Source organism: Chionomys nivalis, chromosome 4 (genome assembly GCF_950005125.1).
Source record: "Chionomys nivalis chromosome 4, mChiNiv1.1, whole genome shotgun sequence".
Taxonomy (NCBI): domain Eukaryota; kingdom Metazoa; phylum Chordata; class Mammalia; order Rodentia; family Cricetidae; genus Chionomys; species Chionomys nivalis.
Window position 1 is genome coordinate 92762530 of NC_080089.1, and position 13016 is coordinate 92775545.

The 13016-nt window shown below is 47.8% G+C and overlaps 1 protein-coding gene across 1 annotated transcript in view; it reads left to right on the forward strand.

Moving 5' to 3' along the window:
• Positions 1 to 7756: 7756 nt before the first annotated feature.
• Positions 7757 to 13016, forward strand: part of Gk5 (glycerol kinase 5) — a 68583-nt gene continuing 63323 nt past the window's right edge. Inside the window, exon 1 of the mRNA XM_057768017.1 lies at positions 7757 to 7918. Within this exon, the coding sequence (XP_057624000.1) occupies positions 7757 to 7918 (162 nt within the window). The remainder of the gene's footprint in view (positions 7919 to 13016) is intronic.

A 13016-nucleotide genomic window follows, 5' to 3' on the forward strand; every position in this document is an offset into this window, starting at 1 on the left:
TCTTGAGGGGGATCAGGAAAGCCAGGAGTTCAAGGTCATGCTTGGCAACACAGCAAATTGAAGGAAACAGGGACTATGCCTGAATACTAACATTTCTGTCAGGACCCTAAGGGCAGGCCAGTGCAGACGCCTGAATATTAACAAGGACAGCAAGAGGCAGGTGCTTCTCTCAAGCAAAGGTCTTTGTGATGACGTACCTGCCCCTGGGGGTCATAAGCTTCAGAAGCCAGTTCAGAAACCAGTTCATTATGTGGCTTCTTCCTTCCCACGACTTGATATAGATAAGTCAGTGGATGAAAGGATTTCCTATCACTTAATACACTTCAGAAGGGAAGAACTGGAGAGCTGAGGAATGAACCTGCTCATGTTTCTGACCCTGGATGCTTCTCAGGGCCCTGGAGATGGGCAGATACACGGGGCAGGTGTGCCCAGGTGTGCCCCCGTGACTTTGGTTTCCCTTGGATCAGATGGTGACCCTTTTGAAGTCTCCCCAAAGCTCAACTACAAGAAGACCAAAATTTCCACAGGGTTGGTCAGGGTTCGGCCAGGCTGAAAGCTTGTGGCCATTTAAGTGTCCCTTGAGGCTGAGAAGCTGGCTTTAGATACAAAGCCAGCCCCACTGTTGGCTTTTATACAATCTTATCTGGTGTCAGGCCAAGCCCTAATCTTATCTCTGGAAAGAGAGGAGGTTTCAGGATGCCCAAAGAATTATTGAGCAGGGAGAAATCCTGCTCCAGTCACTTACGGGCTGTGCCATTGTGTGGGGACGGTAGATTTCCCTACGGGAGCAAAGTGATGGGTCACTGCTGGGTTCTGGGGGACTTGCGGAGTCACACAGGAAGCTCCATTGCAGTGCTGGGACTGTCTGTCTGAGCCAGTGCCAGGGACTCTGTCCGCATGTCTGGAGCACTGTGGAAGTTTGGTACACGGAGCTGTCACCCAGGGTCTGCTGAAAGAGGCTAGAGTATAAGAGGTGACAGCCGTGAGGAAAGAGACAGGACAAAGGCCACGTCTGGAAGCTGAGAAGCAGTACCCAGGCTAGATAAAGGTTAAAGCCTTCAGGTGGTGAAGTTAATGAGGCAGTGGCCTCTAGGTCAAGGTCAACACCTGTAACCCTTGCTCTCAGGAGGCTGAAGCAAGTGGGTTGTGAGTTTGAGGTTAGGCTGAAGTACACAGTCAGGCACTGTCACAAAAAAAAAGGGAGGAAGAGGAGGAGGAGGAGGGAAGAGGAGGAGGAAGAGGAAGAGGAAGAAGAGGAGGAGGAGGAGGAGGAGGAGGAGGAGGAGGAGGAGGAGAAGAAGAAGAAGAAGAAGAAGAAGAAGAAGAAGAAGAAGAAGAAGAAGAAGAAGAAGAAGAAGAAGAAGAAGAAGAAGAAGAAATAGAGGAGGAGGAGAAGGAAGAGGCTAGCAAGCAGGCTGACCTGCTATCCACGAGCAAAGGGCACCTTGAGCCCATACGTCCTTTCTCCTATGGGTACAGCATGGCAAGTTCTCAGCCTTGGTTACCAAAAACCATGGAACCAAGTTTCTCCTATTTTATTTGATTTACAAAGTCACTTTCTCTAGTGTGAGTTTTCTGGTATTATCTCATCTTAAAATTTCTAATACTCAGTCAGGCAGTGGTGGCACATACCTTTAATCCCAGCACTCGGGAGGCAGAAGCAGGCAGATCTCTGTGAGTTCGAGGCCAGCCTGGTCTACAAGAGCTAGTTCCAGGACAGGCTCCAAAGCTACAGAGAAACCCTGTCTCGAAACAAACAAACAAACAAAATTCTAATACTCCTTTTGATTTTGATTCTTTTGGTTCTAGATCTCAAAAATCCCCAGACTGCAAGTTTGAGGTACTTCATTTTAATTTCTTCTGACTTCATTGCTGCAGGGAGAGGGGAATGAACTTCAGTGGACTGGAGGTGAGGACTGGGCAGGGGCTCACTTCAGGGACTCTCCTGCTCATGGAGTCGCCCACCCTGAAGCCAGGGCAGATAGGCTCAGCCTCTCCTGGTGTTAGAGCGGAGGGGCTTCAGATGGTGAGGAGTGGGTTCTGCTCCCCTGGAGGGTGCATGGCAGACTGTGGAGCATCACCCCATGGTGCAGCAGAGGGAGTTCAGGCCTTAGGGAAGCAGGGATGTCTAAGAACTAAATAAGGGAGGAAAGGATGAAGGTTTGTGGGACCCAAACTTGTACAATTTGAGAAGCCTTCTCTCAGAAAACAACTTATCCAAATACCCATCTTGTAAATGCTGGAAAGCACAGGTTTTGGATTATTTTTAGGACTCTTTTCTAGGCCTCAGCAGGAGGTAAGGGACCTGCTGCCTGAGCATCAAGACAGTTGTCTGACATTCAAGTACTTAGTCTTCTGTGGGCTCAGGCTTCTCAGGCAAGTTGGCCAAGTGTGTGCCTGCGGCTGTATGGCCCCCATTAAAACATGGAGACAGGAAGGGCTCAGCAGCCTGTGTCAAGCGGAAGGCGAGGTCTGAGGACGTGGACACTGGTCAGATGTTTCATTTAGTCACTGAATCCTCTCTGTGACTCAGAAGCAAAAATAAATAAAATAAAAATAGAAAAAGACTGAGACCCAGAGCTTTCCCTCAAGAAATTCATTGCCTACAAGCAGTAATGAACTCTAGACCCTGTATAGCTGAAATCCTAAACGAAATCATTAGAACATCACTCTTCACCTTAGACAAGAGTACTGAGAAGGCCTGGCCCTGGCACATGCAGGGGCGGGCTTGGAAGAGGGAATGCGTGCTGGCCCTGAAGTTTTGGGAGGAGTGGGACAGCAACTGGCCAGTTTGCTTTGCCTTGTGTACCAAGAAATCCCTTCGTCCTGGGCAAGCAGAGGCCAATAAAGGAGGGACAGTGAAAAGTATCCTTAAAAGAAGGCCATCAAGACCTGTAGGCTCAGATCTGAAGTACTGTCCATTTCTCTGTAGGATATGAAGAAATGGTGATCTCCTGATTTAGCCCCGGGAAGTGTGTCCAAGTTCCTTCAGTGTGTGGGAGGCAGGTACACGGGTCCTAATTTTGAGCCTGTGGTAAGAGGATAAAGCGTAAGAAGTGATAATGGTGGGGAAAGAGCTGGGAGAACAGCCAAGCCTAGAATCTGAGGAGTAACCAGGCCAGATGTAAGTTAAGGCCAGGCAGTGGATTGACCCGTCCCATTAGCAAAGGTCATTTAGAAACCTTTAAGCCCCATTGCCACAGGCACTCTTTCCCCCATGGGAGAAGCAGATTGAGAAATGTTGTTTGAGAATGAAGAACCTGGGAGAAACACAGGATCTTTTATTTCTCCAGGCCTTTTCAGGTAGCAGTGGGTGATCTTTAATCCGCCCTGCATGTTTAGGTTCCCTGACAATCAATATCTGAATTTGTGTGCAAATTTTACTTGTAGCTGCGCACAGGTGATGCCTGCCAGTAATGCCAACACTTGGGAGGCACAGGTAGGAGGATTAAGCATACAAAGTGATCCCCTGGAAACTTAGTCAGTTCAAGACTTGCATGAGTTATATGAGAACCTGTGTCTTAGTGTCTTATTTCTGTGAACAGACACCATAACCACAGAAACTCTTACAAAATAAAGCATTTAATTGGGGCCAGTTTACAGCTTCAGAGATTAGTCTATTATCATCATGGCTGGGAGCATGGTGGCATGCAGGGCATGGTGCTGGAGAGGTAGCTGAGAGCTCTACATCCGGATCCACAGGCAGCAGGAAGAGACACTGGGCCTGACTTGAGCATTTGAAGCTCCCAAAGCTCACCCCCAGTGACACACTTCCTCCATCAACATCACACCTCTTACTTCCTTCTCCAGTAGAGCCACACCTGATGACCATGCTTTCAAATATACAAGACTAGGGGGTCCATTCTTATTCAAACCACCACATCCTGTCTCAGAAAACCAAACCAACCCAAACTGTCATTATATAAGACCTACAGGCCCTTCCATTGCTCTTGGTTGCCCGCTATAACCAGATGGTAAGACTATTGCTAAAGATACAACACACTTTGGCTGCAGGACAGAGACTTTAAGCTGGACTGACCTAAAAACTTCCTCCCTGGTGGTTAGCTTTAATCGTGATGGAAGGAAGGAGCTTTGCAGACTGCCAGAGGAGAAAATTCATTAATGGCATTACCTCACAGTGAACTCTGAAGGCTCCAACACCAAGCTGCTAGGCAGGATAAAATGCTAAAACAGTGGCATGGAAGTTATGGAGGGAACCACATGCTGATTGGATCTGAGGCCTCCTTCACAGGCGGGAATTCATGTGTGATATTATGAACCTGGGCAAAAGTCCATGATGTGGAGGCTCTAGAGGGGAACCTATGACTGCTGTTTTGCAAAATACTTATGCTGTCAAACTGCCTTCTAGATATTTATATTTACACACATAAAAGAGTGTTGCTATAAATCTTGGTCAGGGAAGCTTCTTTACGTAGTGGGCAACAGTTAATGCAAGAGACTCATAACTAGTTTAGTGAAAAGTGACTATTGTGCTCAGCCCTGCATAGGACACCTACGCCATGCCCCGCCCCCCCCCCCCCCCAGGCTCTGGGGACACTAGGAAAAAATGTAAGCGTAGGAGGATGGGGAGTAGTGCTGTGAAGTGCTACCTTCTGGACACGGCATGGCTTTTGCACTCAAGACTTCACTGTTGGGGCTGGAGAGATGGCTCAGCGGTTAAGAGCATTGCCTGCTCTTCCAAAGGTCCTGAGTTCAATTCCTGGCAACCACATGGTGGCTCACAACCATCTGTAATGAGGTCTGGTGCCCTCTTCTGGACTTCAGGCATACACGCAGAAAGAATATTGTATACATAATAAATAAATATTTAAAAAAAAAAAGACTTCACTGTTGCTGGAGACTGACTTGCACAAGATCAAGTCAAAAGATCAATTAACCGTCCAGCAGGCAGCACTAATTGAACCCAGAGAGTTGGGGGAGAGCAGAGGGAAGAGGACAGGGGACACGATGAGAAGTGTCCATGCAGAGTTGGGGGAGGGGTAATCAAGATAAACTGTATGGAGTGGGGAGTTAGTTGGCTCAGAAGTTAAAAGCATTTGCTGCCTGTGCAGAGGACCTGGATTTAATTCCCAGCACCCACATGGCAGCTGAAACCCACCTGACTCCAGTCCCAAGGCTTCTGATATACTCTTTTGACCTCCAAGGGCACCAGGAACAGGCTATATACATACAGGCAAAATACTCATACACATAAAAATGTTTAAAAGGAGTCTGGAGAGATGGCTCAGCAGTTAAGAACACTGGGTGCTCTTCCAGAGGACCTGAGTTCAATTCCCAGCACCCACACGGCAGCTCACTGAGTTATTGTCTGTAACTCAGTTCCAGGGTATCTGATACCCTTACAGACATTCCAATGCACATAAGACAAAATTGTTTTAAATGTTTAAAGATACATTATGTGCATTTATGAAATTACCAAAGAATAAATGATAATCTAAAACACTTAATTTTCTTCAGATGATGGCATTCATCAAGGTTTCAAATTTGTTTGACATCAGAACACAAAAGTTTGGCATGGTGGCACATTGCTATATTCCCAGTATGAAGCTGAGGCAGGAGAACTGCTTTGAGTTGTAGGCCAGCCTCCGGTACAGTGAGACTCAGTCTAAAAAGAAACTTAGAAAACTGCTTAGAAACTCTTAGACTAAGCAGCTTTTAAGGTCCACATTTTCACATTTTAGGATCTTTGATGCTTGAGCTCTGGAAAATGATCACAAAGTTCCAGAGTCCAAGAACCCCAAGAAATATTGCTGTGAGAAATAGGCCAAATATTAATATTGTAAGACAGAGCTTTCTTTAGTTGTAGGCAGGGACACTAATGGCTAACTGTATGGACAAGCTTGGCTAAGTTATTTGCATGTTGCTGTGGGAGGTATATTTTGGACATGACTGACATTTAAAGCAGTGTCCCTGAGTAAAGAAGATTGCTCCCAAAACATGACTCAGCCTCACCAATTGAACAAGGGCAGGCTTTGGAAAGGAGGAATTCCCTAACAGTAGCCCAGAAATGTGCCTTGTTTGCCAGCCTGCCCTACGTTTCCAGGCTTGCCAGGCCACACAACTGTGTTTACCAAATTCTTTAAAGTCCCGTCCTCTCAGGGATGATAGCTCAGTAGGTAAAGTGCTTGCCAGCCAAGCATGAGGACCTGAGTTCGATCCCCAGAGCCCATACTAAGATATCTATAAACCCAGGGAGCCGCAGGTCCTAGCGAGACTGCCTTGAGGGACAAGCTCAAGCTTAAGCTACGGCTCTCTGGCACTGGTTCTCTTCCCTTCAGTTTCTGTTCTCAGGGGAACCAGAACAGCACAGGACTAGTCATTAGGCATGACTAACAATTACAACGCTGGGAAGTCACTCACTCGCTGGCTCGCTCCCTTCCTCCCTCCCTCCTGCACTCCTACCAGGCTGAGGCCATAAGGAAAAAATGTGTGTTGTTGTGCAGGGACAAAGAGAGGGGCTGCCGGGTGGTGGTGGCGCACACCTTTAATACCAGCACTCAGATGGCAGAGGTGAAACTGTGAGTTCGAGGCCAGGGTGGTGTACAGAGCAGACCGAGTTCCAAAAAACATGAAACCTAGTCTTTAAAAACCAAACCATGGGGCTCATGGTCATGCTTCAAGAAATATAGCTCAAACCCAATTTGGGCAAATCTGCGGAAAGCAGGTAAGCCAATAAGATAATAAGAACAAGAAGATAATATTCTTTTAAGCTGACAAATTACCCCACAAAACATCATCACGAAATCTAACTTTGACAATTTCTACAGCCCCCGGTTTTATTGCGCAAAGAGGCAGGCGGGGCAGGCATTACCACTTCCCACAGAGGCCTGAGGCTGGAGGGCTATTTGCACTTTGCTGACAAATGCCTGGAATAGCTGGTGAACAGCAGAAGAAAGTGAGCCGTTGAGGCTCCCAGATTGTCCAAATCTGCCACTGCCAGATGCTGCGACGGAAAGTAACCCAAAGCTTGCTTTCGTTCTGTGTCGGCAGCGGCCCTTTAGTGCCATACATCATCACAGGGACATCTAGCCGTCGAGTATTAAACATGCAAGCTTTTCTGCGTAGGGATGTCATGAGGAACCTTGTTTACTTTGGGCCAAATATGCTTTTTCTTGAGAGTGGAAACAGGGCACGGTGGTTAAAAGCACTTGTTGCTCTTGCAGAAGACCTGGGTTCCGTTCCCATCACCTACGTGCCGCTCACAACCGTCCGACGTCCTCTTCTACCCTCTACGGGCACTAGGCACACACATGCAGGCAAAACACATAAACCTAAAAGAAAAACTTCAAAACTTTTCACTTCACCTGATTTTTCTTAACAGGTATTCGTAAAAAGTAATCTGGGCTAGAAGGGAACCTCTGAGTTTCAAAGCAAAGGTGGCTGAACCTGGACACTCAGTGTACCACGTCGCTCTACGCCATCTTCGCCAGGTTCCCACGCGGCGCTCGGCGCGCGGCCCTGACGTCACGGGGCTAGAGGGCGGGAGTGGAGGTGGGGCAGCAGGGCCTCGCAAGGGAGCTGGGCGAGGCGGGGTGGGGCGGGGCCGAATCTCACGGAGGGGAGGGGCGGGGCGGGGCCGAATCTCACGGAGGGGAGGGGCGGGGCGGGGCCGAATCTCGCGGAGGGGCGGGGCGCGGTGAGGGTGGTGGCCCGGCCGCGCGCGCTCCGCCCGAGGTCTGGCGTTTATAGCTCGGCGCTGGCCGGCCGGGTGGCGGCTGCGGTGCGCGGGGTCGCGATGTCGGGGCTGCAGGAGGGTGCAGAGCAGCGGCGCGAGGAGCCGAGCGCGCCGGCCTCGTCGACCTCTCGCTTCGTGCTAGGGTTGGACGTGGGCAGCACGGTGATCCGCTGCCACGTCTATGACCGGACGACACGGGTGCGAGGCTCCAGCGCGCAGAAGGTAACTGGGCGCGGAGGGCGGGTCTGGGGCTCTGGCTGCACCCTCGCTCCTTCTGCACCCCTGGGGACTCAGGCCAGTGTGGCCCGGTGCCTGTCGCTAGCTTCCTGTCCCACGGGATTCATCGCTTTAGCTTTACCTGAGTGGAACTGAGGTGACTCGCTGGGCGGCGCGGACAGGCTGCGTGTGTGTGGACATTAGGCGGTTTGTGATTTCCTGGGTTTTTCTGCACTTCCCCATCGACTTTCCAATTCTTGTCTTCACACAGTTTAGTTCTTCGGATATCGATGGACTGTAAACTTACGTTTTTTCGGTTGTGTCATTTAAGAACAATTCATTACACTTATTTATTATGTGTGTCTGCATGTGCTCGTGTGCTGTGGTGCACTTTTGGGGGACAGAGGACAACTTTCTCGGCCATCCTTTTTCTCCCTGGAATTGACTCAGGCCGTCAGGCTTGCTGGAAGCACTTTTACCTGCTACACCATCTTACTGGTTGTCATCTTTGTGTTCCTGAAAGTGCTAGGTCCTCAGATTACCATCTGCCTTCCCTGGAGATCGGAGATACTGAACAAGTTTTGAAAGTTGACTTGTACGTACTTCTTTCCATCTTTGAAAATTCATAGAAATATCTTCTTCAGGCTTGAGAAGCCTGCCAAGCCATTTGGTTGGTCTTTGTTAGCAAAGCCTTAACACCCATTTTTAGTGACGTGCTGATTTCTGTACAATGGTCAATGCAGTTGATTTGGTATAGTGTTCTTATTTACTCCTTTCAGTACCAGCATTATTTTCTCTCTTCCTCTTCTTTGGGTTTTTTGAAACAGGGTTTCTCTGTGTAACATTTCTGCCTGTCCTGGAACTCACTTTGTAGACCAGGCTGGCCTTGAACTCAGAGACTGACCTGCCTCTGCCTCCTGGTGCGTGTGCCACTACTGTCTTGCCAATGCCAGCGTTTTCTAACGTTTAAGATATTAGAGAAGACGAGAGACATCTAACCGCATCCCTACAGCTCTGGACTCTTTTTCAGTGTGCTACCCTGCCTCTCACTCTGTGGATGCTTTTATCTCAGCAGTTTCCCAGGAACCCACTGATAGAGTAAAAGTAGTGACTGCCTTGAGCATGCGCTTTGAGGAAGAGACTTCATTCAGGGTTCTGTACTAGGTGAGTTGGGTCTGCCGCGGCTCCCTCTCTGGCTAACTGTGTAAGAGCATGGTCCACCCACTTAGTCCATAGCTGTGCCAACTGGAAAGGACGGGTAAGAGGCAGACACTGAGCTCTTGTGTTATTGTACGTCTTTATCACAAACACAATGATACTTTTTAGTGTTTCTTATAATTCTAGTCACAGAGTACTTTTGCTTAAGCAGTGCATTTTTATTTTTAGTTTTTATTTAGTGAATGAGTATTTGGATCAAAAAGGAAATAGCTCAGCAGGTAAAGATGATTGCACATTGCTCCTAAGCTTGATACCCTGAACTGAATCCCTGGGAGGATTGACAAAGAAGAGAACTGTTTCCTGCAAGTTGTCCTTTGACCTCTACACTTTAAGCCATGGCACAAGTGTGCCCCTCCCACCCAAAAAATACAAATTTTAATAAAATTTAACAAGTTGGTAGACACTGGGCAGTGGTGGCACATTGGGGAGGAAGAGACAGGCAGATCTCTGAGTTCAAGGCTAGCCTGCTCTACAGAGCACATTCCAGGCTAGCCAGGGCTACACAGTGAGACCCTGACTCAAGATGAAGTAAAAAGCGGGGTAATGGTGGCGCACGCCTTTAATCCCAGCACTCAGGAGGCAGAGGCAGGTGGATCTCTGTGAGTTCGAGACCAGCCTGGTCTACAGAGCTAGTTCCAGGACAGGCTCCAAAGCCACAGAGAAACCCTGTCTCGAAAAACCAAAACAAAAAAAAAAAAAAACAAAAAAAAAAAACAAACAAAAGATGAAGTAAAAATAGAATAAACGATATGCACTTAAAGTCCTAGGACTTCCGTTTACCCCACCCTGTGACTGACTTAGCCATTTGTCTGTCTTCATTTTGAATATTTATTTGATGTGCATTGGTGTTTTGCCTACATCTGTGAGGCTGCCATATCCTTTGGAACTGGAGTTACAGACAGTTGGGAGCTGCCATGTGGGTGTTGGAAATTGAACCCAGATCCTCTAGAAGAGCAGCTTTACCGCTGAGCCATCTCTCCAGCCCTGTGTCTGTCTTCATAATGGAAGTCACGCCCCTTCTAATACAACAGAAGGATTACTCATAAAAAACTAAAATCTTAGTGTAGGAGGAGTTGATTCATACAGCCAGACATGTCACGTGGAAAAGAAATAAAAAGCAAGAAGAGATCATCCCTTGAATACGTGAGCAGGACAGGCTCCCATGATCTTTAAGTTCAAATTGAAATCCAAACATGAATTTTTGCATTCAGTTTGTATGAGTTGTTTCTGGAGACTTCTGTAATATTTTCTTTTTTACGGTGATGTTGGAAAACCTCCCCGCCACCCTCACCCCTCAAGGGCCTGCATGTTACATCCTTAACCCCAGTAGCTGTAATTTTTTTTTTTTTTTTTGGTTTTTTGAGACAGGGTTTCTCTGTGGTTTTGGAGTCTGTCCTGGAACTAGCTCTTGTAGACCAGGCTGGTCTCTAACTCACAGAGATCCGCCTGTCTCTGCCTCCCAAGTGCTGGGATTAAAGGCGTGCGCCACCACCGCCCGGCTGTAATTTTTTTTTTTTAAGTCTTTCTTGGGGCCATCAAGATGGATCAGTGGGTAAGGTTACTTGCTGCCAAGTCTGATGACTTGAGATCGATTCCTGGGACCCACATGGTAGGAGAGGAATGACTTGTCCAAGATGATCTCTGATCATACGTGCTCTGAGCATTAAGCATTTAGTCACACACAGAAAATACTAAAAAAAAAAAAAAAAAAAAAAAAAAATTGTGTTAAATACTAGAACAAAGGTCCGTATTTGCAGCCCTCAGATGTAGATTTTATACTTTGATTTGGAAACTGGGGAAATGCATCATGTTCCTCCCAATGGGACATGGTGCTTCTGAGAAAACCCTAAGATATGATCATGGCTGGAGGACCAGGACAGAAGGTCCCAGCACAGCGGCATCAAGGCCTCCAGCGCTGGAAAGCCGGGGTCACGCTTGAAGAAAGGACTCTGCCTTTTAATCAGCAGGTGTTTTCTTCTTAACTTTCACTGTTTCCTCCTGTTTCCACGCAGGGGGCACGTTTCTCATGCTACATGTTTAGGGATTCCTGTGGTTTTGAATTTGCTCCTAAGGATTAGTGTTAGAATCTTGGCAGTCAGTGTGGTGCTTTGGGAGCCGTTGACTCTATAGGAGGTGAGTCCTAGGGAAGAGTCATTAGATCCTCAGGAAGCTGTCCTGGAGGGGAGTAAGGTACTTCTCTGCTTAACATGCCCCAAGAACACTGCCTTCCTGCTCTCTGCTTCCTGTCTCTTCCTCCTCCTCCTTTCTCTCCTCCTTCCTTGTCTTCCTCCCTTTTCTCTTTCTCATTCCCCCTTTTCTTTCTCCTCTTTTCCCCTCCTCCTTTTTCCCCCTCCTCCCTTTTCTCCCTCCTCCTTCTTCCCTCTTACTCTTTTCTCCTCCTCTCCTTCCTCCCTGCTCCCCCACTTTTTTTTTTTCTTTTTTGAAACAGGGTTTTTCTGTACCTTTGGAGTCTGTCCTGGAACAAGCTCTTGTAGACCAGGCTGGCCTCAAACTCACAGCGATCCACCTGAATTAAAGGCATGTGCCGCCCTTGCGCCCAGCTCCCTGCTCCCCAACTTTCGGTGACTTCAAACTCTTGGTGATACTCCTGTCCAAGACTCCTAAGTGCCTGGATCTTAGGGGTGTGCCACCATGCCTGCCTATTTCTTCTTTCTGTGTGTGCTCCTGGTAGAAGGCTGTCTCCCTCCACAGCGGTAGGATGCAGCCAAGGGAGCCCTTGCTGACCTAAGGGGGCTACATGATCTCAAACTGTCAGCCTCTAAAACTGAACCTCTAAAAACAAAATCTCAGGTGTTTTGTTATAGCAACTGAAAATGAATATGGCTTGAGCTGTCCAGATTGGTGCAGAGGAGGGATGGAATCTGGAAGTCCCACCATTTGGTCTAAAGATTTGGAGGCTTGATGCAAGGTCACAATCAGAAAAGCCTTGTAGAACTGCTCCGTGGGAGGGAGTAGATTTTATTGAACCTGCTTCTCAGCGACACCATAGAAAATATTGCATCCCCCAACCCCCCCCCCCCCCACACACACATCACCTTGGTACTCTCAGGCTCTCCAATTTTCTTTCTCCTGACCACTTCTCCATGTTGGAAAGTTCCTTCAAATGGTACTTGGTGGGTTGTCTGCTCATTTTTTCAGTACCTTGCTTTCCCAGAAGCCTGGGTAATATTTGTAAGCTCACCTTCTCCAGAGAGCGAGCCTAGTACCCGTTGCCTGGCGATGAGAAGCAGAGGCAGGACTAAGTGACTTCAGGAAACCTTACAAAGAGGTTTCTCCAGCAATCATGTGTCTTTCTGTTTCCAGGGCTCAGCCCTAAATCCCTGGTCTCTGCTATGGGCTGCTTTCTGAGAGTTTGGGTGACTGGCACACACGCCCTTTGTCTCTGCAGTGCCTATGAAGTCATAGGCACTCGTAGATGCTGAGGGAAAAATGGGCAGAGGAGATACACCTGTGGGTGCTCACAGGGCATTAGAGGGACTAATGGCTTTACTTTGAGTGTACTGGGCAGAAGGGGTAGCGGGAGTGGCAGTGTAACCTGAGCAGGGCATTTGCCACCTGCCCACTCTCTGTTCACTTGTTAAATCTAGTCTGATCCTGTTGGTTTTCTTCTCTTTGTCCTTGGCTTGGTGCCTTCTTTTTGAGACAGGGTCTCCATTTGTAATCCAAACTGCCCTGGAACTGAAAACAGACCTCCTGGTGCTGGGATAACAGGTGTGTAGCCCACATCTGGTTATCTTTAAGCTAGTTTTGTTGTTTTTCTTTTAGCAGAGTCTTGAAAAGTATTGGGGATAAGCATATATGTTCATCAGTTAAACTTTAAGCCATAGACTCGTTAAACTTTTTTTTTTTTTTTTTTTTTGGTTTT